The sequence below is a fragment of the Lissotriton vulgaris genome, chromosome 3_1 (genome assembly GCF_964263255.1).
Source record: "Lissotriton vulgaris chromosome 3_1, aLisVul1.2, whole genome shotgun sequence".
Lineage (NCBI taxonomy): Eukaryota > Metazoa > Chordata > Amphibia > Caudata > Salamandridae > Lissotriton > Lissotriton vulgaris.
The window spans coordinates 1,080,967,013-1,080,991,555 of NC_141689.1; the positions used below are offsets into that span (position 1 = coordinate 1,080,967,013).

Below are 24,543 nucleotides of genomic sequence, written 5' to 3' on the forward strand. Positions count from 1 at the left end.
GGTTGATGGACAATAAAGGCTCGGCCATAGGGGCGGCGGGCCTTACAGAATGATCTGGCACATGCACCAGATTTACAACTGTGCTTTCTCTACTAAGTGGCTTTCTTTTTTTTTTTTTTTCTCTCACCCCCCACATCACAGCTAACAGCAACAAGGAACCAGGCGACTACCTCACAAAAAAGAACAGTCAAACGTGTAGTATGTCAATCTCTGACGCCTCCACCCCTCCCTCCTGTATCTCATCCAGCTCCTCCCCCTCAGGCTCTGACTCTCCGCCCCCATTGGCACACAGATATTCCCTATATAGCCCCCAGAAATTAGGGTGACTCTTCGGGGGAAGCAGTTCATTATACACCTCCGACTGTGTGCAGCAGTACAGTAAATCCGTCTCCCAGCGCCTCTTAGTAGGAATTGGCCCCCTCATCCAGCACAGCGCAACCAGGCGCTTGGCAGTCAGCAGCGCAATATCCGCCAAGCGCCGCACTGCCACCGGCAGTGGCTTGGAAAAGCCCAGCAGCGCCAGTGCCGGGCACCGCAGGACCTCCGTCCCCAACATCACACTAAGTTCCGAGAATACCCCCTGCCAAAATGTATGAATACTAGGGCAAGTCCAGGACATGTGTAAGAAATCAGCCGAGGGAAAGTGGCACCGCTCGCACTCCGCCGACTCCCGCAGTCCGTACCTGTGCAATCTTTCCGGTGTGTAATAGACCTGCTGCAGATACTTAAAATGTATCAAACGATGTCTGCTATTAAGTGAAATCTTTCTAGTGTTCGTGCAACAGTAGTGCCACATCTCATCCGAAACCATCAACTGGAGATCACATTGCCAAGCCAATCTGGCCTTGGAGATTGGGTACTGCTTGTGCCGGTCCCCCAATTTCTTAAGATTCGTAACCAACTTACTGGACGATGGGTTCTTGATAACATATGTAAGCTCCGGGACCTCCTGCGGCTCCAACATTTCCGGGCCCAGCAACACCTGTAGCGCCCTACGGACCCGATGATATTGGAAACTGTGCAACAGCGTCTTCCCAGGATGGGATTGCAGGACCTGATGCAACGTCTTTACCGTGCCGTTCAAGAAGAAATCCCCCATCTTTTCTATGCCCAAGTCCCGTAACGCCTTAAGGACCCCCTTCTCTGTCAGAGGGGCCAACCACACCGCCCATTCCACACGCATGAGGAGCGAATACAGCAGCTCGCTATCCCGGGAGCGGACTAGCTCATGCCAAGCGTGGTTCGTAGCTGCAATGGAGTCTAAATTTCCAACCCTACGATCAACAGGGCAGCATATTGTGGCTAGGAGCGGGGTGGGATCCGCGAAGAGGCGCTCAAGTTTCACGTGCGGGATGCCAGGGCCCCCATGGATCCAAGTGTGTAGATGAGCCCCCTGCGCTATTCTGTAGTACCGCTCCAGATCTGGAGCCCCCAGGCCCCCTCGTTCATAGGGGAGCATTAAAGTCTGCCATTGAACCCTCGGTTGTTTGCCCCCCCACGCAAGCCTGATGAGCGTCTGCGTGAGCTGCCGGAAAAAAGCCTTTGAAAGCACCACGGGGATATTAGCAAAGAGAAAGAGGAACCTGGGGAGGACCACCATCTTTATTATCGCTATTCTGCCCATCAGGGACAGCGGAAGCCTGCACCACACCTCCACATCATCCACCAGTCTAGAGTACGCGACACCATAGTTCTCGCGCACCAGTATCTCAGGATCAGTGTGGACACGGATCCCCAAATAGCGGATAGAATCCGTGGTCCACTGCAGCGGGTATTCCGAGTCAAACAGGAGGGTCACCGGGGTCAGGGGCAACGCCACAGACTTGTTCCAGTTGACCCGCAAACCAGACAGGGCTCCAAACCTCACCACTTCCCGCAAGACAGACGCCAAGTTCTCCTCTGGTTCACGAACATATAACAGGGTATCGTCAGCGTACGTCGAAATGCCAATCTGATAGGTAGGGAAGTTGATCCCTTCAAACCCATGGTATTCCCTAATAGCGCACACCAGCGGTTCCGCCACTAAAGCATACAGAAGCGGGGAGAGGGGGCAACCCTGTCGGGTGCCCCTGCTGATCTCAATCGGGGCAGTGACCGAGTTCCCTATCTTCAATCGTGCAGTCGGCTTATAGTACAAGGCCCCTAGCATCTGTAAAAAAGGTTCGCCCAGCCCATACTTACGCAGAACCCTGAGCATAAACGGCCACTCCACTGAATCAAAGGCTTTTTCCATGTCCAGGAAGATAGCAACAGCCTTATTCTCTTGCCAGACATGTTGAATGGTGTCTAGCACCATACGGATGTTATACGTCAAGTTCCGAGCGGGGACAAACCCAGCCTACTCCGGAGCAACCAAATCTGGGACAAGCAGAGCCAGACGCGCAGCCAGAACTTTTGCGTATAGTTTGGCGTCTACGTTAATCAGGGAGAGCGGCCTATACGAGCCACACTCGTTGGGGGGTTTCCCCGGCTTCGGGATTGTAATGAGAAGTGCCTCCCTCATAGATTTCGGCATACTACCCTGTTGGCAAATGTCATCAAAAAGCAGCATCAAGTGTGGTACAAGTTTGTCTTGGAAAGCCTTATAGAAGGCCACCGTAAGCCCATCAGCCCCCGGAGCGCTGCCTGACCTCATTCCCTCTAGCGCCTCCGAAATCTCCTCTTTCTGGAACTGTGCCATAAGAAATTCTCTCTGCCAATTGGCTAGGAAGGGCATCTGGATATAGCTCAGGTAGTCGTCTATATCCTCCTCTAGGTGACCTGACCGTGATTTGTACAGTTCGGTATAATAAGCATGAAATTCCGCCAGTACATCCCTTTCCTCCCTGACCACCTCACCACTAGATGTTAGTAACTCCTCAATCACCAATGGCGGTCTGCTATTACGCATCAGTTTAGCCAACAGAGAGCCAGGGCGGTCCCGTTCCCCGTAAGTGCGTGCCGTGGCATACTTCCCAATATGTTGTATCTCCCTATCCGCCTCATCGTGGAATTCCGCCAGCAGGGATTTAAGCCTCTCATTCGTGTCAGTGTCCTCTGCACCCCCCGTTTGTCGCTCCAGATCAGACAGCTGTGTTTCCAAGTATTTCAATCGCTGCCTGATAGCTTTGAGCACCCCTGAGTGTTTGGCCATCGTCATCCCACGTATGTACACCTTGAACGCATCCCAAAAAACCTGGACACTATCCACCGGCCCCACATTAGTCGTGAAGTAAGTGTCTATATCCTCAGCTAATTCTCCTCTGAAAGCCTCATCCAGGAGTGAATATGGGGGGAACCTCCAAGTGAACGGGGGAATTCTCCTAGCCGGTGCCTCTAGCAGCAAAAGCAGTGGTGAATGGTCAGATAACGTGCGGGGCAATACTGCACATCCCTTCACTGAATTAAGGAGGGAGTGGGAGGCAAACCAATAATCAATTCTCATGTGTATATTATGATAGGCTGAGTAATGAGTGAAACCACCCTTCCCCGGGTGTCTATGACGCCACACATCCAACAAATCAAGCTTCACTAATTCTGCCTGCATGAGTAATGCCGAGGCCGCCGGGCACTTGGAAGCGCCATCCGACCTGTCCAGCTCTGGATTCAGCACAAAGTTGAAATCGCCCCCCCACAGCAACCTGGAACCCTCATACTGTCTGCATAGGTCCGCTAGCGAGGTATAAAAGGAAGGGGTGTCGTAATTGGGGCCATACACATTCACAACCAACAAGTCGTGGCCTTTCCCCACACAACGGGCAATGGTATATCGACCCTCCGGGTCCACAACAATCTTCTGTAGTTTCAATTGCGATTTGGGATTAGCCCACGTAAGCACACCCCTTGCATGTGTAGTAAACCCTGCAGCAACACAATCGCCCCCAAGACCCCTGGTCAACAGCATAGGACTAGATAGAGGAAAGTGGGTCTCCTGGAGCAGCGCGAGGTCGACCCGGTGGCGCTGTAAGTATGCCAGTACCTTCCGGAGTTTACGGAAATCATTCAGCCCCCTCACATTCCAAGTTAGCATTCTGATAGAGTTGGGGCCACTCTCCGGCCCTAAAACCTCAACGTCCACCATTGCAGAGTAGTGAGTGAATCGAATTCGCACAGGTGGCACAGCAGACACAGTCCTGTAGTAGGCAGAACAAAACCGTCCCCCCAACAGTCCCCAATTGGCGTATGCAACATGGTCAACAAAAGAAGAATAGAACAACCACCCACCCACCCACAGCCGACCAACCCCAACCCGGTCAGACAGGTCCCACCACCACCCACCATCCCCCCCTGAAACCACCAGCTGACTCTACAGACCCAAGGGGCCCTCAAAAGAGCCAAAAGCCGAAAGCGCAGGGGCAGAGGTTCCCAGCCAGACAACAGTACGATTGGGTCTAGGACCTTAAACCTCAGTTACTCCTCCACCCCGCCCCCCACCAGCATTCGGCGCCCTCACCAGCTCAAATCCTCACCATCAAAGAACGAAACTCCCGCACGCGGGAGGGCCCTCCCCAGAGCAACCAGCAGACAGTAGAGCGTGCTGCCACCAAACCCCCAGTACACTCTTATTAGTTCAGTGAGTAACTAGAAAGATCTCACCCCAAAATTGTGACAGAGTAGGCTCACAGCGTCTGTACAAGAGTCAAAAATTCGGCAGGGCACAGTCGACCCAGAAAGGAGACCATACACTCGGTTACTCCTGGCCGTCCATGTTAGAAGCAGCATCAGCGTTCTCTCATTGACTCCTCGGACTGTTGCGTTGTTCCTTAGCCCACTCCTTCAGGGATTTTTTCAGTTCCGCAGGGTCGGTGAAGAAATGTGAATGCCCCTGCCTGTTAATACGGAGTCTCGCAGGGTACAACATGGCGTAGTCCAGCCCAAGGTCTCTCAGTTGTTTCTTATATGGGGCGAAGCGCTTCCTTTCCTCCTGCACTCTCGCCGTGAAGTCCGGATAGAGGGAGATATTCATGCCCTCAAATTGCAAATCTCCTTTCTCCCTCGCCAGCCGAAGCGCCAGGTCCCTGTCCCGATAGTTCAAGAGCTTCGCAATAATCGGCCGTGGTGGGAGTCCTGGTTGCGGCTTCGGTCCCAGAGTGCGATGAGCCCTCTCGACGATGAACATAGGGGAGAAGACCTCCTCCCCTAACAGGGCCCGAAGTAGCTTCTCCACGAACAGCTCCATTTTACCAGTGTTGGTAGACTCCGCCACCCCAGTAATGCGAACGTTGGAGCGCCGCGAGCGCGCCTCCAAGTCCTCCGTCTTGTCTTGAAAGACTTGGAGTAGCCTTCCGAACTGCTTGCGATCTTTATCCCATTCCGTCTGGGCCTCCTCCGCCTCCGTCAGCCGCCTTTCCGCCATATCCAGCCGTTCAGCATGCTTATCGACTCTCTCGGACATGCGGTCCATCTGGTATGTCAATGCATCAATTTTAGTGCCAATCGCCGCCATGCTGTCTTGCAAGCCTTTCTCCATCGACACCAGCATTTCGCGAATGTCCGCACACAGTGAGCTTTCGGAGGCAGTAGGTCGCGGCGAGGCATCCGGGGCCGGTCCTTCAGCACCCTTCGCTTTCCGCTGATCAAACGTTAGTTTGGGCTGGGTTTTGTCGCCCTTCCCCATAGCGTTCCTGGTGGACATCCAGACGAGGTGCCCAACCGCCAGCAATACACCACCAGCAAATGTTAGGAGGGTAGATAGGAGGCACTGAGGCAGCAGGCTCCAAAGGACAAGGTGTTGCGCAGCAAGAAATGCGTCCAAGATGGCGGTCAATCACACGGCAGTACGAGTAGGCCCAGTCACCAGAGAGGTACACCGTCGAGCACTCCCCTGCAACCACACCACACCAAAGCCGGGCAGTTGGGTCACCACCACTCCAGAACACCTCACACCCACAATCCCACAGCCTTCCGTAGGTTGCGCGGGGTCCAGGCACAGGCAGATAGAGCGATCTCCAAGCAGGTTGGCGGTCAGCTAGAAACTTCCTTCGGGGGCCAGTAGCACCGCAAACACCAGCACCTCTGCCCCCTCCGAAACTGCACAATCGAATGCCAGTTACCACAACGTCGCTCGAAAACAGGGCGTGATATCGCCAGGCAGGACCAGTTGTTCGGTCGCAGGATAGGTAGACCGGCACCACTTCAGTACAGCAAACCGCACGTAGCGTGACGCAGCACGGGCAGCCACTCAGGATAGACCGCGGATTATGGCCTGGTCCGCCACAGCACCATCCTCCAAGCAGCAAGGCACCACCACACCGGATTTTGACCGGGGAAAGGCCCCCCGCCAGGCCGGAGCATAGGTAGAGAGTTCGCCTCAACTTTTAGAGCTAGTTAGGCGCCAAAAGGATAATTTTGACGGAGTTTAACGGGGCTCAGGCGAGGAGCTCAGCGCTCACACGTCTTTCATGGACGCCGGCAAGCTCCGCCCCCCCTAAGTGGCTTTCATCGTGGTGCAAGTAGTGGTGTATTATGTCCCGTACTAAGACGCTGGCCTGGGACTTGGGGGCTACTCGAAGCGGGGTGGCCTTCAATTTTTCTCGTTCAATGGGGACCCATTATTTTGGAGGGCTGCACGGTATGATCGATTTGTTTCAGCCGGCGACTCTGAATAAGTATATTTGAATCGTAGTTTAGTATTAACCAAATGTTCAGTGGGCACATCAAATGCCACCAAGTTTTCCACCAGATCACGGTGCGTAGTGTGAGCGCTATCATGTCATGTACGTCCTTAGATCCTCCCGGGTCAGGTAACCTTTTGGCCCCAGTTATGTCTTCCCTTATAATAGACCTGCACCCTCTCAGTCTCCATATCCAGTGAGTGCATTTAATTATTAAGGAACACTCATCCTCTGTCTGTGTCATAGATTGGTTCTTTGGGATATTAACTGGATAGATTGTCTTCCTTGTGTCTGTGTTCGTGTGTGAGCTTGTTAGTGCTTGGGTGCAGTTTGTTAAATGACATACGGGGTCTATCCTTAATCTTTCAGCATTACTTAGGTTAACAAGCTTTGCTCTGCCTGGCATAAGTTGGCCTGCCCCCTTACCACAGCTGGGATGGCTGTTAGTGAAGCGAGCAATAATAGCGGGCTGGTCAACAGGGGCGCCACTTGCCCTTCCTGGGTCGAAACTATTATAGCTGTTATGGTCCCTTTTCCGCTGCCTCGTGGTGCTAGTGCACCCCTGGGTGCCTTTCTGTGTATCTGATTGTGCCCGTATTTGGTTCTGGATACTCTGGACATCAGTATGAACCTTACTCAGGGGTGCTGTGAGGTTGCCTACAGCTGTTTAATTTTTTTGATTTCCTGGGCTAAGCCGATCATCTGTATTGCTAGTGGTCTTCGTGTAGTGGCTTCATTAGCTTGAGTTGATAAATTACTAGGTGGACTAACCATACACTTTACAGCTACACTGTTGGAATTCATTGCTATCCTATAGGATGCTAAAGCATCCACATTTAGGCATGAGTAATCCAACAATCTAGTTGTATCAGTAGGTGACCTCGTTGATTGTACTGAACTAGCTAAACTATCTGAAGCCTCCTCTGTGTCACCTTGTTCTAGCAGTGGTGAAAAACGATTATGACAAGGAAACGAAGACAGATCAACAGTGTTGGATGGCATAAATTTGACCCTACATTCTGGGCTAGTAGATGGTAGGAAGGGCTTATCAGATGCTTTGTTCCTACCTCCACCTTTTCTTAACATAGCGGGTATCAGGGGTGGTGTTGTGGTACTTGTTGAAGAATGCCCAAGGGCAGATGTGAGTGGAGAAGTGGAACTAGGGGGTCAAGAAGGACCTCACATTCAGCCAGTAGAGCATCAATGTGGTTGAGAACCCCCCCGCCCGTCATTGGACTCGTCTTTTGCTTCCTTTTTTCTTTTTTGACAGAAATTTCCCTTGAACCACCCTCTGTAGATGTTCGCTTTCCCATCCTGACCACAAGCATTTCTATCAATGCAAAAAAAAAGGGCAAGTAATCCTATATAAAACAACGTAAGAATCTACAAAAGGTAAGGGACCGTCTGGTGGTTTACAATTAAGTTCTGCTGGGGGCACAGTACCTTAAGTTATTTGGGAGCAACAAGTTGATTGAATATTTGAAGGTAGCCCAGCCAGCCTCCTTCTGGTTATAACTGGCAGCGATGGGGGCCTCTGGGGCCTCTTGGGCTTAGCAGCGCGTGGGGGCAACGTCAATATCGTCGTGCCAGCCACAGGGCGCTCTGGGGATTGTAGGGCCCTTCCTTCGTTAATGCTTGCCGTCCCGGGTGCAAAGGCAGCTGTCTGAAAAACAGAGTCTTATCACAACCTTCCCTTGGTTATGACCTATGAGGTGAGAAGTTCCAGGGCCAAAGAGCCTGGCAAAATGCTGGAGGACCAAGAGAGTGGGCCCAGCCCAGCATCCTCCAGACTCTGACAGGTGTGCCCACACGCGTCCCGTGCCGTGGGATACCCAGACCGTTCTTAAGCGCCTCCTGGCGCAATCACGGGCGTCAGTACCTCCTGGCGCTATGGACCCTGGGGCTTGGTGTCCCCCAACTGTGAAGGCTTGCGGACAGGCTTCAATGGGCTCTCACGCCGCGGGAGCCCCCGAGCAGTCTTAAGAAGCTCCTGGCACAATTGCTTGTGTCGGCGCCTCCGGGTGCTATGGACCCTGGGGCATAGAGTACCCCATCTGTGAAGGCAAGCTGGATTCAACTGACTCCCTTGCTTAATTAATGAATGGACTGTTCTTATTAGTGAATACCTTTCTTGTTAGATAGAGGCCCTCTCCCGCTAGTCTGGTGACGGGGCAGACTAGAACAGCCTTTGTTCTTTTGAAAATGTGTAATGATAAGTGTGCGGAGATCATGTTCTTTGTATTCCATTGCTTAAGCGGTACCTGCTTGGAAAATTCCACTGTGGGCGTGTTTAGTCCAGTTATGAATGGACCTAATGTGTCTTTATGCTTATCGATTTTAGTCCCTCTAAAGCACTCCTAAGTGACTGGGCAGATCGAGCTTCACTCTGATTGTACTTGAATAAACGATTATTGGTTTGTATTCTCTACTGTCTGACCGACTCTTTAATTGGTAGAATGCAGAGAGGTGGTTGTGAGTGACCTGGGTGACCCGAATCAGGTTATTTCCTTCAACCTCTGGCCTGTGGTAAAAAACAATGGACAGTGTCTGGCTTATCTGTTAGTTGTGCTTATTTTGAGTCCAAGAGTAAGACTATGTGTGGACTGGATACACACTAGATTATGGCTTGACCCCAAGAAGATGCATACCATATGTCATCAGTGGTACCCAATCCCCACACGTATTATCGGGCATGGACTTGAGCTATGTGTCTTAGTACAGCTAGTCCCTAACATGGGTGCATTGGCCAAGCTTGAGGAAGTCCTACCTGGTTCACAGTGATGAAGAAGGACATGGTACGATTGATTTTATGCAGGGATTGGAGATAGCATAAGCAACTGTGCCTAATCTCACAGGGACACTTGAAAAGCCAAGTGTGCTGCAGCCTTCATGCACCATGCCACCTCCCATTGCCCATGCTTCCACACCATCACCTGCAGCCCCACAAACACTGGTGAAGGGCACTGATCCAAAACTCATTCCTGTCCCCTAATCAGATGACAGGTGTTTTCTCCAGCGACTAGAGATAGGATCAAAGTGTAAGCGTCCATAGGACTTGAGAAGATCGAAGAAAAGAGAAGAGGCAGATGACGTGCCCAATTCAAAATCCCACATTGGATCTGTGGAAGAAGAGGGCAAAAAAGTAGAATGAGAATAACTAAAGGATATTATTGGACCTTTTTCTGATGCGTGTTATTCACAACATTGAACAATTGTGCACACCAAAAGAGCTTCATGAAAGCCATCAAAGGATCAGAAGTGCCACAGTCCTACTCAAACCAGCTGCATTGACTGTTATTTGGGGACACTGACTCCACTTGTGTTTTACATCACAAACTCGGACCCCACAATAGTACGGGTACACTGTGTTAAACGTTTTGCAATAATTGAAAAACCATGGATAGGGTATACTTTGGCTGTCCGGTTTTAGTTTTAAACCTATAATAACTGATAAAACCCCACCAAAAGGGAAATAGCCCCCACCAGTGTAAACATATAAACACTGAAAAAACACCTGCATACCACTAATTAAATGCCATTCAAAGAAAGGAAAAGGAGAGTGAAAGAGTAATTTTTTACTGAGGGGGCCTATACAATATAACTTTGTTATATAAGGTGGCAGCAAGAAAGACTGGGCTAACATTATTCTGCTTGAATTTTGTTGTTGAGGGATGTCACTGAAATAATGTTTCTTCTTCCTTTTGCTTTTTGCAGTTTTGGGGTCTTTGGTCTAAAGATGCAGAGTTTAGAAGCATGTTTTAGGTCTTGTTTAATTATTTTATAAACTGTAGAGAATCAGGAAATATCAAAATCATATTTGATATTTTGGCTGTGTTTGATTCTTTCACTGATAGGTAAAATGGCTGGTTTCATACGAATCTTTCCCAAAATGTGCAGTCACATTTACCCACAGAGAATGGGTAAAAGCCCGTGATAGATCAGCCCTAAGTTTGTAGTGAGTCAGTATTGATAGTATTTGAATTGACAACACCACAGGCTTCAAACATTCAATGCAATGTATAGTGACAAGTATATGGGAAAAAAGTGCTATCGCCAGGCATCTGGGATAGTGGTGAAAACATGACAGGATGAAACATGGATCGCAGTGTCACTCGGTATGCTGCTGCAAAATGTTTCTTTCTAAATTCAACAAAGATTGGAATGATTTATATTGTACTTGCAGTGATTCAGCTACGTATGTATGAAAAATCTGTGTAATGACCTTTCAAAATTGATACCTGTAAGAGATCCTTTCCAATTGTTAGATGGTATGCTAAAAATATCTTTACAATCTTCAGAGTTAATGAAGAATTCTATTGACTTTTTAGACCATCCTGGTGCACTGTTTTGTTATGCGAGGGGACTAAAACACAAATATTTCCCATTTTGTGCTTTGTGTGGCATCAAAGAAAAAGTGTCCTAACTGAGTCACTTAGCTGATGGTTCTTGGTCCAAGGAGCTGTGAAATGCTATAGTACCCATGTGGCAACTGTTTACAACATTTTTGCTGAATGATGATGCCAAAGACAAGAAATGTGAGGATATTAGTTCACAAATTACTATTGATGTGAAAAAAAGTACACTCTACTAAAGTCTTAGAATTTTACCGGAAAACATAACTGCTGTAGTGGACATAAAAAAAAACTAGAGTCTGAAAACACCCTGGTCTGCCAAGTGTTCTGCATAATTGGTGTAAATGTTAAACATCGTCTTGAGAGTTGGCTGGGTGACACCTTAAAGTGACTTTGGCACTGCAACATGTTCCATGTTAGAGTTCTTGCCATTTGGTAAACAAAGCAATGTTGAAGAGCAATTCAGGAACTTTTATTTTACAATGTACGAGAAACGGCTTGCAATGATCCATAGAAATGTCCCATCATCAACCATGGCATTCGAAGTCAATGAAACCTCACTGTGGTACACTGTGCAAGTTCTAGTTCCCTTCAGTAAAGGGGAATTTTTTCAGTAGTTTCAAAAGTGCTGCTTCATTTTTGACCGCTTCAATAACTCGGAGGGCATAATCGCCCAGTTCAAAGCAAATGCTGCAGAACCTGTCCAGAGAATTGCAATCTTCAAGGGCACAGTGTAGGTATGGAAAGCTATGTCAGTGACCAGCGTTAGCACATTGTGTACTGGCTGTTTTGTCATTGCCCATTTCAAGTGCCAATTTTGAGGGGCCTTTTCACAGAAAAAAGGGACATGGGAAGGAAAAAGTGAGCGCAAATGACCAAAGACTCACTGAAGAGGTATTGTATGGTGTACTACAATACGTTTTATTTGCAAAAATGTATTTGGACCTCATATACACTGTACATACACCTTCTATATACCATGCATTATCAGTGTAGAAAGCAAGTAATAATAAAAGCAAAATGTTCCATACACACCAGAAAAACACTGTTTCTGTTGCTTTTCATGGCACGAAAAAGTGTAACCCCTGACACCACTGTTTAGGTCTCGCTGAGTCAGCATGCATGCACTGTCCGGAGAGACATTTAGTAGCGGCTTTGGGAAGTGCTCCCAAAGCGGCCACCAGCTTGCTAGAATGCGCACAAGCACACACACTGCTGCGCACGCGTCCCTTGCATGTTTTAGCGCGTCATCGTGATCACTTTCGCTTTCACAGCGATCATGATCGCGATGACCCACTTCAGGACGCTGGGCTTTGTGTTTAGACATCATTTGCACCTACAATGCTTTTTCCCGCACCACTCACGTGGTTTTTTAAAAATGTCCATTTGATGTTTAGCATGCGCGCGGGCACTCCCCCACTCCTCCCACTTGTTTACATCTTGCCACATGCCTGCACCACTCGCGTGCTGCTGAAGCTTGTATTTTTTTCTGTTTCTTTCACTATTGTACTTTCAATGTTCATCTATAATGAAACCAAGTGAGACACATTTGGCATCTCTGTTTCTTCCAGCACACAGCTGTATGGCCTGTTATGTGCCGGGTGGATTCTAAAGCTTATGGTTGAATACAAATGTATGGCTTTGTTTAGTTCCGGTTGTTTCTAGTTTTCTTACATTCTTTTGCGAGATGCCCCTGTGGGAGTCCATGCTCAGTCTGAAGCACAAGGAAGCTGTGATGGAGGTTAGGCTCCACCTAGTGGAGGCAGCGAGCAGAGAGAACATGGCTATTAAAATGACCATGGGTATGTTTGGATTATTTGACGCTGCATTTGACTGGGTAAACGTGGTCGCTCGCTTCTTAACATATGTCTTGTAAAAGACTGGCAATAGATATTTACTGTAGCTGTGCAGGATGTGTGACTGTAGATTCATAATGTGTTTGCTTGGCTTGTAAGCCCTGTAAGTAATTAAATATTGCATTCCACAGAGCTTCCACCCAAGCCTAAGCAAATCAGTACTCGGGTACCAGTCTGTCAAAGCCTTGGCGCCTTTCCAGGAGTTTGAAGTGCTTTATAAGCGCAACACCGACTTCTGATCTACAAACGTTTAACAGATGAAACCATATTGTTTTCCGTAACCCCATACTCTCTTATTTTCCCCTTATTGTTAAAAGTGAACACAAGCGTTGTTGAAGCAGTGCAGCTCACAAGCCACTGTTGTCTCCTGGTTTACCCCTCGGGTGGTACGCTGAATCACAGTGGTCCTGTTCACAAGGATTAACACCTTCCTCACTAGTAGTCCATGTTGTTTAGCAGTCGGTGCTCCAGGCAAAGAAGCATTTCGTAGCAGGAAAGCCATCTATTTTAGTGTCCTTTCCTTGCTTTATTGCGCCACCTAGTGCTAATACCCTGATGCTGCTGCCTCATTTCATCTTATGCGAGTCATGGTCCTGCTGCATAGAACTTTATGTAATATTAAAACTACACTATCTGCCCATTTATCATGAACAACTGATGCAAATTGTGGGCACATATCTTCTTTTACATGGAAGTTGCGAGATAGTTGTTTCGACCAGTGCTGCTACCCTGCTGCAGGACTCCATAAATCATAATAATTCTGACACATTTTCCCAGTCCTATCTCGTCAACAGCCTGTCCCTTCCAAGTCCTGGGGTAGTCACAGATGGCTCTTGGCTGCTAGCATTCTGTGGGGAACTCTGCAGCCCACCTCTGCCAATTCGAATGATTCTTTCCACCATTATGCTCCATTCTGCTTGATAAATTAACACATTTACTCCCTTCGGAAACCCTTTATTCAGTAGTTCTTAAACATTCCAATCGGAAAGGATGGTTTAGGAGCTCATTGCGAGTGGCCTGCTGGAGATGTGATAATTAAGGCATCCTTTTACATCTGACACCATAGGCAACGGAAATTAAAAGGTGGCATCATTTTGCCTGTTACAAGCGGTGCCCTTTAAAAGAGGGTATAACAGGGATATAGGTGCTTTGCACAGCAGAATTCACATTTACTGCTACTTACCGGATGTTTTGCTGGGGAAAATTGTGGAGATATGAGATTTTCTAGGAAATCTGTAATTTTGATTGTTGTATAAACCATTGAGAAGGGATTTTAAAACAAGCATTGGCATAGCCAACAGGTGTTTCCTTTGGGACCTTATAAGTGTTTAGCCATGCAACACTTGATGTTGTTGCACCAATGATATTGTGCTGGATAACTAGAGACCTATTGGCTATGCCAATGCTTGTTTTTTAAAGGTATTGAAATCACTTTAAAACACTGAAAAAAACCACCAGAATAGACCAAAAATAGAAACTGAAAACAGGAAAGCCTAGGTATACTGAAAGGATGACTGTCCAAGTGAAGCTACAAGTAAATAGACTGGAGTGCACTTGAGTGGCTTGGTTCACGTCATGGTCACCCTGAAAGAACTAGACATAAAGAAAAGGCATATACAGTGTTGCCACTGGCAGTCAGCAGCTGAATTTCAGGTGCAAATGTAAGCAGACAGATTGAGGGAGGGTGAAAGACGCACTGGAATGCAAGTGGGAAACATCAGGCTCAAATGGAGAACATAGAATGTTAAAGTGGGACTATGTGAACTAAATGGGTCTATATTCCACCACCAGGGGCAAAAATGTGACACTGCAGATCTATATTACATGGCAAACAAGCTACATTGGAGCACAAGAGGGCTAAAAGGTCGACTTATTTCTTTTGGGCTGACTACGGTTGGTGTTCCCCTAACACATTCACCCACCCAAATATGTACATCTGCCACTTACCTGTTCTTCGATGATGAGACTGTTTTTCCTAAGCACATATTCCATCAAAGCTCTTCCGTTTATATCATAATAACCTTTGGTTGTTAAATTGGATATTAAACTCAAAGTGGCAAGAATAACCTGTGATGAATCAAAAAATGGTAAGCATGGTTAGTGAGAAACCCTTTTGATGTATAAATAAAACCAAATCCCACATTCTGGTGAGGGAGCAGCACGGGAGTGTGAGAAAACCATAAAATCTCTCCTTCCCTTTTGTTCACAGAGGAAATAGATATACATCTGTATGTGTGGAAAGCTAGTACCAGGATACAGCCTTTTAAAAAACTATTGGAAAAGGGTTATTAAGACACTCTGAGAATAAAACTCAAATCAATTTAATTAAACTGTTTTTACAGAATGTCTGACTGAAGCGTGAGTGAGGGAATATTCAAACATTCCAGGTGGTGTACAGCATCTATAGGTGATTGGGACTTGGTAAAAGATTGAAAGATACATTGCAAAAGATGTCTAGGTAGGTTACAACTAACAAAGAAGCTCTAGAATAGTCTGTAGGAAGAATGATGGCCACTGTCTAATTAAACCTGCAGGATTTAGCAGACCTACATCATCCCAACACGGCCAGCAGATAATAAATGGGTTAAAGTACTCAGAGTCCATTATCCCACACCTTGTTGTTGGGTTGATTCATGTCACTTTCAAGAAATCATTTTGGCTCAAGACCGTAAATAGTTACAGTCTCCTCTAGTAGCCGGGGGAAAAATTCACATCCCTAACACAGCTCTGTTCGCTGCAAATTTGCACAGGCTTGCCCCAATGGCTTCAACCTCCAAAGAATACATCCATGTTTGATTTCTTTGATTCTAATATTCCTGGTAGAGTTCTGTGTCTGATGTTTCTAGTTTAGTCTACTAAGAATCTAAGGTTTATATCATTCCCTGAGGTTAAAAAATGGTCAACACAATAAACCTCTCAAAGAGAATACACTAGAGACCCAGTCATGGAAATGCAAGTTTTTGTTGGTTATCCAAAGAAAATGACTTCGTTGATTTTCCTTCATGCCTATATCCTGCGCTTGCTTACATGCTAAACATGGTGATGCTGATGCTGAAGTTGCCTGCTTTCTCAGTCGTGCTGACGTTGGGCACATTGTGGACATACATGGAGTCAACAGAGTTACATATATTCCAATCTCTACATACAATACATCTTTTATATCACAATCAGACTTTCAAATGTGCACATTGAATATTATCCTGTATTATTGAACTATGTTTGGTGAGAATTTGCTGAAACATAGCCCAGATATCATTCTTGGAAGAGACATTTGTCTCGTCAATAAAATATCATCCACCTCGGTTATTGAAGATTGGGGAGATATTAATATACGAAGCTTCAAACCCCAGTCATTATCATCAACACTCTCTTCAGTGAGGGGAATTACAGATCAACTCTATATGAAATACAGACCAAACATGTGGACAGCGCACAAGAATTGTTTCTTAACACACAATTATTCAACAATTAGGGAACAGGGACTTTCTATGGGATTGGGTCTGAAAATGAGTTGACACAGAGAAGGACAGGAAAACATGGATATGTCCACTTGAACAGGGGAACAGTAGAACACAAGACACTGAGGAGACACACATGGATGGAGGTTGCATGACCCAACACCTACACGGAAGACCAGCCTTAGAAAAAGACAACAGACTGTGGTATACGCACCACTGCAATGAGCCCACTTAAGTAGAGAATAATGCACTGTTCAAAAAGTGCATAACTTAAATTAGATTGCGTTGCTAATTATGAAACTGCTTGAGCACAGAATGATGCACACATAATAACTTGATGGTACCTTGTGATTGTCATCTTCAAGCACGTGACGGACAGCATCCAGATAAGAGGCACCTTCTGAATCTATGAAATAAAGCCATACATCAAATGTTCAGAACACATAGATATTGTCTTTGTCTAGTAAGATCAGGAATAATAGATAAGTAGATCAAGCTTCCACTATTAACTGTGCCTACCACCCTGAGGGTCCTGTCAAGTGTTGGTGAGTCTGTGACTGTGATCCTCATGGGCCTATCAATGTTTTCCTGTTCTACTGTGCATGTCTGTGTCATCATGTACCACTAAGTGGGTCTGTGTCTTCCTGCTCCATATTTTATGTCCCTTTTTGTTCCTGACCGAAGTCTTTGTCAGGATCTCTTTCCACAGTGTCCTTGTCCCTTTATTGACTCACAGTGGGAAAAATTTATCAAAAAGACAGACGTGGCAATGTTTGACCACTACTTTATTTCTTCACCACGACTCATGTTAACGATGGGAGGATTTATTCTTAAATTACAGTGCTCTACCAGGAACTGTTGGCAGTCAATGTAGCTGAGGAATATGAAATTGAGGTGATTTGCTCATAGCTGCACCATGTTGGTTAAGAAAGATAGTAAGTTGGAATTATAACTTAGGGCTCCACATTCCATGAAAAGCATTTAAGTCCTTTAACTATCTTCCATGTCTATCGAAATCACATGCTGCCACCCATCCACTGACAAGCTTACCAGTTTCAGCAAGAAGCTTGCAGAGCAGCTTTATTGTTGCGGCACGGGACTCTGCACCCATATGGATCAAGCTACTTTCTAAATATTTAAGGACCTCACTAGAGTGAGAATGGGCTGCAAGAGTAAAGTGAAGAGAAAAATAGACATATTTAAAAATGACATACCATAAAATCACGCACGGAGGAACTCAACGCAGTTGAGCAGGTCATCAAGACCAAATATATGGACATTGTTCAACGCATATCCAGGAGGTACAATATCAATGGTTTACAGCATTTAATGATGATCGGTGGAGCACATGGTATTCATGTGACTACTATAGCTGTATATAGTAAATTGGACAGCGTGTTCTAAAAAAAAGCTAACAAATGCACAGGGAAGGGAGATAATTACTGAAGCAACAGTAGCTTTTAAGAAGATCAAGTGATGTACAGGGCAGTGGACAGTAATTAGTGTTTTGGAGGACCCGATCACTGGTAAAGACTGTAATATACTTGCCATATCACAAATATATACATATATACATTTATGACCAACTCACCCAGTGACAGGATAATGGCCGTGGACACCTTGACTGACTCTTCCCTTTCATCTGAAACTCCACAGTAGGGTGCGCAGATCTGTCAATAACAAAGCCACAATAAACAATAAAGGAAGCTAGGCTATTTAAAAGCCAATCCTGTGCATCTGGAAAGCAAATTCCATTCAGTGGGGAAATGACGGCATAAGAGTTTTTCAGGATTTGTGGGGCCATGATCCATACAATGCTACAGCAAAATCAATTATGTGAAAAACAGCATATTCAGGGAGCCCGATATTGGTGGAATTGCAAATTCTCAGTTGCCACTCTAAGATTAACGCCTTAGTTTCCTATGGTTTCTGCATGGTTTGGAGACTGAAGTCTCACGACATTGCAGCAGGCAGTCATACTGGATGCTATTTAACACAGCTGGCACTAGTGACAGTGTCAGCTGTTCAAGGAAATCAAGACAGAGGCTGTTGTTGCACTTCAACTTTGTTTATCTTCAGGGACTGTAAATACATTCCCCCTTTGCATCCCACGGTGTCTGGCTGGCAAGGTGGGTTGCATGCTTTTCAGAGTGGGCCTCTTTTGTGCACTTTTTCCTCTTTTGCATCCCCAGTTTCTGGTCGGCAGAGTAGGGAGCGAGAGTTTCTGTTGGTGCCTGCATTAGGGTCTGTAGGAAGGGGGAGGCTCTAGTTGGCGCAGTGCAACACTAGCGACAAGCAGGGACTCTCTCTTCCTCGTCAGGGCTGAGGGTTACCTTCCAGACAACCTCTGCTTACCCTCTAGGTAGTGTGGCTTAAGCAGTCGTAGGCTAATCTTTGGGGCACATAGGGTTAAACACTTGCAACAGTACACCTTTACAACCAACCCACCACACAACGAGACCAGACTGTATTCTGTAAAAATATATATCTTTATATAGATTTTAAGCAGGCTTGTGAATACAGTCAATATACTTTATGAAAACGGTTGCAGATTACTTAATTCGGGTTACCACAGTTCTTATGCAGTTCTCTTGAGGCCCGTAGGCCGGTGTTACTCAAAGTTCTTGTGGAGCCGGCGGCTTCCAGGGGATCTGTCCCACGTCGCGTTGCCTTCCCGGGGTCGCTGATCGTTGCGGCTCTTCAGCCGAGCAGGTCACTGGTCCTCCGGGGCAGCGGTGTTCTGTGGCGGCAGGGTCCTCTCCTCGTCGTCCGCTCCGACCCTGGAGGCGGCGGCTGTGCGGTGGTGACAAGTGGCAGTACGGTCCCCAAGTGCAGGACGTACCCAGCCAAATGTCGGTGCAGCTGTGGGCTCACAGCTGGGCTGTCGGGCAGGCTACCGACTTTGCGGATTCTCGTAGGGCAACTGTCCGTCTTTGCAGGTGAGTGGCTGCTCGTTATGCAGTCACCTCGAGAGCTCGGACCGGACGGGTCCTCCTTTGCTTTGCTCTCGGGCTCCCGGTGCAGTTGCGGTCACGGTGTTCGGGCCAGCGGCGGCTGGTCCTTACTTTGCTCCCGCTGTTGCTGTGGGCCCCGGTCACGGTGATCAGGTGGATGTCGTTGCCTTGGAGGAGATTCCCCCGTCGGTGCTGCGGCGATGGTCAGCACCCGCAGTCGATTTCTTCCAAGGGGGTAGCGTCCACTGGTCCTGGGACGCTGGTCAGGGGGCAAGTTCAGTTGCAAGCCCTTGGAGATCTCTTTAGCAGAGTTTGGCACAAGTAGAGCAAAAGTCTTTTCGTAGTCTTTTCTTTTTCCTCTCCTTCAGCAGCAAGGCACCAGACGCAGGCAAGAGTCAGCACCCTTCCTTGTCTCTCACGGTCCTTCTCGTAGGGCAGAGTCCTTCTGTGGCCCAAACCGGATCTAATTTTCAAGGAGCAGGGCTCCTTCTTTTATAGGCCAATTCTTTTGTTCTCGCAGGCCAGGGGGGCCTTTGCATAGCCACTCTCAGTTCTGGAGTACCCCGGCGGGTGTACTCCGGCTTCTGCTTTCAGTGTGAGGGGCAGGCGCATCAGACGCCCCACAGGAGGTGGAGCCAGCATTGTCCGGACAGGGGTGGCCAAAGTACCTTGTTGATGGGGGCTTCGCCCTTCCTGGGCCAGGTGCCGGCAGAGTCATCCGCCGCTCCCCAGGAGGGTGGAGCCAGCATTGTGGTGGCCGAGCACAGTGACAGTTCGAGTCAAGAGGCACTCCTACCTCCCACTAAGGTGTAATCTGCGCATTCACCACCTGTCATCCCTCCAGCCCTGTCACTCACACATCCCAGACAGACAGATACACATACCAGCAGAGGCGGCTGAAATGGTTAAGCAAGCAAATGCTAACTTTCTAAAAGTAGCATTTGCAAACCCAGGATACTAAAATAAACTTGACTACAAGAAATATCTCATTATCCTGAGTTCAGGCATACTAAACATGACTCACTACCATGCTCCTTGAGCCTGCGGGGATTATAGGGTGTAATAATCCTCGCAGCTCAGTCTGGCCTAATGGAGCAGGTAGCCTTCAGTAGTGAAATACGGTCTACGTTGTAAGTCACTACTAGGACATGCCACGCTCATCAGGGCTTGTCCTACCTTACACCTACAACGCACCCTGCCCGCAGGCCTACCATAGGGGTGACTAATATGTAGTCAAGGGAAGGGTCGGTGCTGGCAAGTGGGGACACTTGCCCAGCTAGCGTGACAGTACAAGACCGCCCGCGGGTTCTGCGGTCGCAGTTCCCAGACACATCTTTACGGCTGCTTCGGTGGGTGGCGCAACCAGCGCTGCAGGCCCACCAGCAGTATTGGCATCTACAAGCCCCGGCACTCTCTCGTGCACTTTACTAGGGACTAACAGTAAATCCAATGCACCAATCATGGATACCAATCGTATGTACAATTTACAGTAGGGAGCACTTGCACTGCGGCACGGATCAGCCGTGGCGCAGTGCCCTGAGTATCGGAAAACCAGCAAAACATCGGAGGCACATCAGCAAAAAGTGGAAGGGAGACTCACGCCAAGGTGCCAGGTCTAACAGGGTGTTTTTCTGTACTCACCGCCACTTGCTGCTTCTGCCGTACCGCTAGCAGTAATTTCTTTTTTTTGTTCTTTGCTGGCATTCAGTTCTCGCAGATTGGTCCCCATCAGAGCTGCATGTCTTTTTGGTTCCTGTTCATTCCAAATTCTGCACACCAGCATTGCTATTTAGAATTTCATCCCATGGCCGTCGAGCTGTGTACTTCCTTTTTTAGGTCTTGTGACTTAAGCAGCGCATGCGCTGCTCTCCTCATCTTCTTGGAATTGATACAATTCCAAAAGCCTAGCTCCGCCTTCAGCTTTGATTTGTGCGCGCCATTTGGCGTCACAAATTATGCGGATAGCATTGCAATGATTGCATGCAAGGCATGTCAATCATTGCTTGTTGCCACCCTGTCTTCTTTTAGCTACGCCCAGCGGGATTGGATCTCTTACCCGCGGTGTGACACAGTAGGTATATTTTCAGCTTGCCGCACTCTTTTTGCAAGCTTTTTTATTCTCTGCTGCCATGACGGTAACCGTATGCCTCTCACAATTATTTACTTTTTTTCATTGCCGCACTTTATTTTTGTGAGCTTGTCTTATGTAGGAGCTATTAAGTGATATATACACATACTTTTGTAGAAGTGAATACTGAATATTACTTTAAGGGTGATTTGTCATCAGCTATGTTTGGCCAATTAAAAATGAATAAAACACAGTTTCTTCTCCTGTTTTAACAAACTGTTTGAAATAAGGATTCTGACATTTCACATCAAACCTTTAATTACTCATTCCCTGCAGGCTGCTCTCTAGCAAATCCCATGCATTACACTGCTTCTATTCAAGCAACATGGCGTCCACGCTTGCCTTACTTGATCGACACTACAAGCTTGAACGTTACCATTCTAGTCTTTTGAGCCCAGTCCATGGCCCATATTGCCTCCGGGAACGGAGGCTTGCCGGGCCATGGCTGAAGCGGGTAGCGAGGCCTCAGGTGGAGAGGAGGAGGGTGGCAGAGCCCGCAAGGTCCGCAGGGTTGCTGCGGCTGCAGCGACGCGCATCTGGATGCCTATCTGCTGAGCCTAGACCGGGGTTGAGACTTGGGACCCAAGGGTCCCTGTGTGACAGCACGAGTATGAGTGGGTGCATACCCGTCAATCACTTTCATGTATCTTAGGTCTATGAATGAGTATTTTGTGTAGTTGTGGTGTTTTCATTGCACTACGATACTTTAACCAAGCTGCTAAGTAGCTCTTTCACCCCATAAATGTTTAAATATGGTAAATTATCTTATTTAAAAAGCCACTTCTGGCTGAATGTGCCACACCTGAACCGGTCATTTAAGGAGTTGTGACACTGGTCTTCGTCTCCAACCAATCTGATGACTGGTTGGTGTCATAATTGCAGGTGAGCAGCCGCACAGAAGATGACTATGTAGGTCTGTTAGTAGGGAAAAGCATGATAATGGGAGACAACCATTACAACACGGTCTTTACACCGCGATACATTTACAACACGGACATTACAACGCAAGTCGTTACAGCGACTTGCGCTGGATGGCGCTATATACTAAGGAATTGTATGATTTACTATTCCAACACCTTCTCTACTGTCACGTAGGCTGGAGTTGGAATAGTAAATCATACTATTCCCAAGCCCAGCGCCTCTAGCGCAAGTCATTGTAATGACTTGCATTGTAATGACCACGTTGTAAATGTATTGCGGTGTAAAGACTGCGCTGTAACTTCATAAATTCCATGTTAATAGCAGGTATGTTTTGACATGAGCACAACATCTTTGTAAGTCATCTTTGAACACGTGTGAAACTTAAAGCAGCATCTCGTAGGTGATTTCTGTTCACCATATAAGGATTGGGTTTCCATTTGTTGGGAATGCTATAGAGAGTAAAGTATATGTTATATAGTTAAGTCTAGATGGACAATTGACCCTCAGAGATAAGCATTGTTAGTGATTATATCTCTGTTTGTAAACCATTGTTATTGGGCAAATCTTTTCTTTTTCATGTCTCCATCCTTGGTGTACCACCCTGTGTCCCTTCCCTTGTCAGGCCACTCTGTTCCTCTGCTACCTATTATCAGAGCCAGAGTTGCCGAGAGGTAAACATATGGGTGGTTCCTGCTGATGACCTCTCAATGCTGAAAAATCTGACAGAGGTATTTGCATTGTCTTCTTTCTTTGCATCCTTGAATCAAATTGGTTCATGTAGTCTCTTTATGGATGATAATTTAATATTTTATACAAGCGAGTTCCCAAATGTTCCCCTCTAAAAATACTCTTAGTATAGATTGGATTAATGCAGGACCCTCTTTTCTAGGAAATGTCTGTTGTCTTCTGCTGAAATACTTTGTATGTCCTCATGTATATACTTACCAGGTGATGCAGAGCCGTAAGCACGGTTGGCACAGTTCCATTCAGTGCTCTGCAACTCTTGGTAACAGCTGCCTTCATGCATAACTCAAGGGTCTGCAAGGAGATAAGACAATTGAGATGAGGCCAAAGGGCAAAATTGAGGACATGGTGAGGGTCATTGGCAAATGACAAAAGTCAAAGTATAAATTGTGTTTGAATGCTAGAGTGAGTTTGTGTGTGAACAAGCTCTCTTATGTACTAATTCTAAATACACATGACCACAAGTATTTTTTGAAAGGTGACCATTAATATGTCTAATTTTTTCTTCATTGATGTTTTCTTGATTCACAGTGCCTCACACAGGAAAACCCTTTTATAATTAATGCCTGTCAGCACTCAAGATCTCTAAAGTCCTAATAGCGATTTCTGTAGAGGTTACCTAATAGAGTCAGATTTTGGATTATAGTCCTTCAAGGAACCAAAAGAGGACATATGCAGTATTTAACTGGTGTAACTGTAACAAATAACGGATGGAATGCTGAATGATTCAAACATTCTCCCCAGTCAAGAGATATGGTTTAAATCCATCAATCTTTTGCCTACTATGCCACCAGAGTTTGGACCCAGCCTTATGCAAATCAGCCTTGACACTGTGAATCATGGGAGCAGTCCAGAGCAAACTGTCAAGCCAGGTCCTCCCTGGACCAGAAACAAGCATCCTGGGACCGGTTTCAGGTTATGTCATCCTTTATCAGCCAGGCTAGCTTCAATACAGTGGCACAGTGAGCAAGGGACCCATGTCTGTGCATGTCCTTCCCACTTAGGGCGAAAAGTGTAACCGCAACAAATGATGGATGGAATGCTGAATGTTTCAAACATACTCTCCTAGTCAAGAGATCTGGGTTAAATCTATTGTTCTTTTGCCCACTGCGCCCCACCCCAGTTTGGACCCACCCATATGCAATCAGCCTTGACCCTGTGCCTCATGGGAACAGTCCAGAACGAACTGCCAAGCCAGGTATCCCTGGTCTGTGTTTATGGAGGGAATGTGAGCTTGTTAGGCTGGCAATCAACATGGTTCCTGAACAACGCAATATGAGCTAGCATGTGTTTGCAGTATATTAACGCTCAACATATGTGACAATGTGTTTATTACTTTTAGATTGATGCGACGATCGACAGTAGGGTAGAGATCTATCCCTTGCCAGCTGGTACGAGAGGACGCGGCTGTACAAGGGTAATTGGTCTTTTTCTATACGAATAGTATGCAAACATATGATGAGTGCTAGGAGTGTGGTCCTTAGGTGGTTTTAACTGAGGCTGTGTTTTCAACTCGACAGGTCCCATAATGATGATG

General features: G+C 46.9%; 1 protein-coding gene across 1 annotated transcript in view; it reads right to left on the reverse strand.

Moving 5' to 3' along the window:
• The window catches only part of LOC147727442 (maestro heat-like repeat-containing protein family member 1), a 109,006-nt gene that overhangs the window by 68,927 nt on the left and 15,536 nt on the right, over positions 1 to 24,543 (reverse strand). The window contains exons 3-7 of the mRNA XM_086963118.1: positions 23,208 to 23,300; positions 17,851 to 17,929; positions 17,310 to 17,423; positions 16,604 to 16,665; positions 14,749 to 14,868 (exon numbers count right to left, since the gene is read on the reverse strand). Of these exons, the coding sequence (XP_086819244.1) occupies positions 14,749 to 14,868; positions 16,604 to 16,665; positions 17,310 to 17,423; positions 17,851 to 17,929; positions 23,208 to 23,300 (468 nt within the window). The remainder of the gene's footprint in view (positions 1 to 14,748; positions 14,869 to 16,603; positions 16,666 to 17,309; positions 17,424 to 17,850; positions 17,930 to 23,207; positions 23,301 to 24,543) is intronic.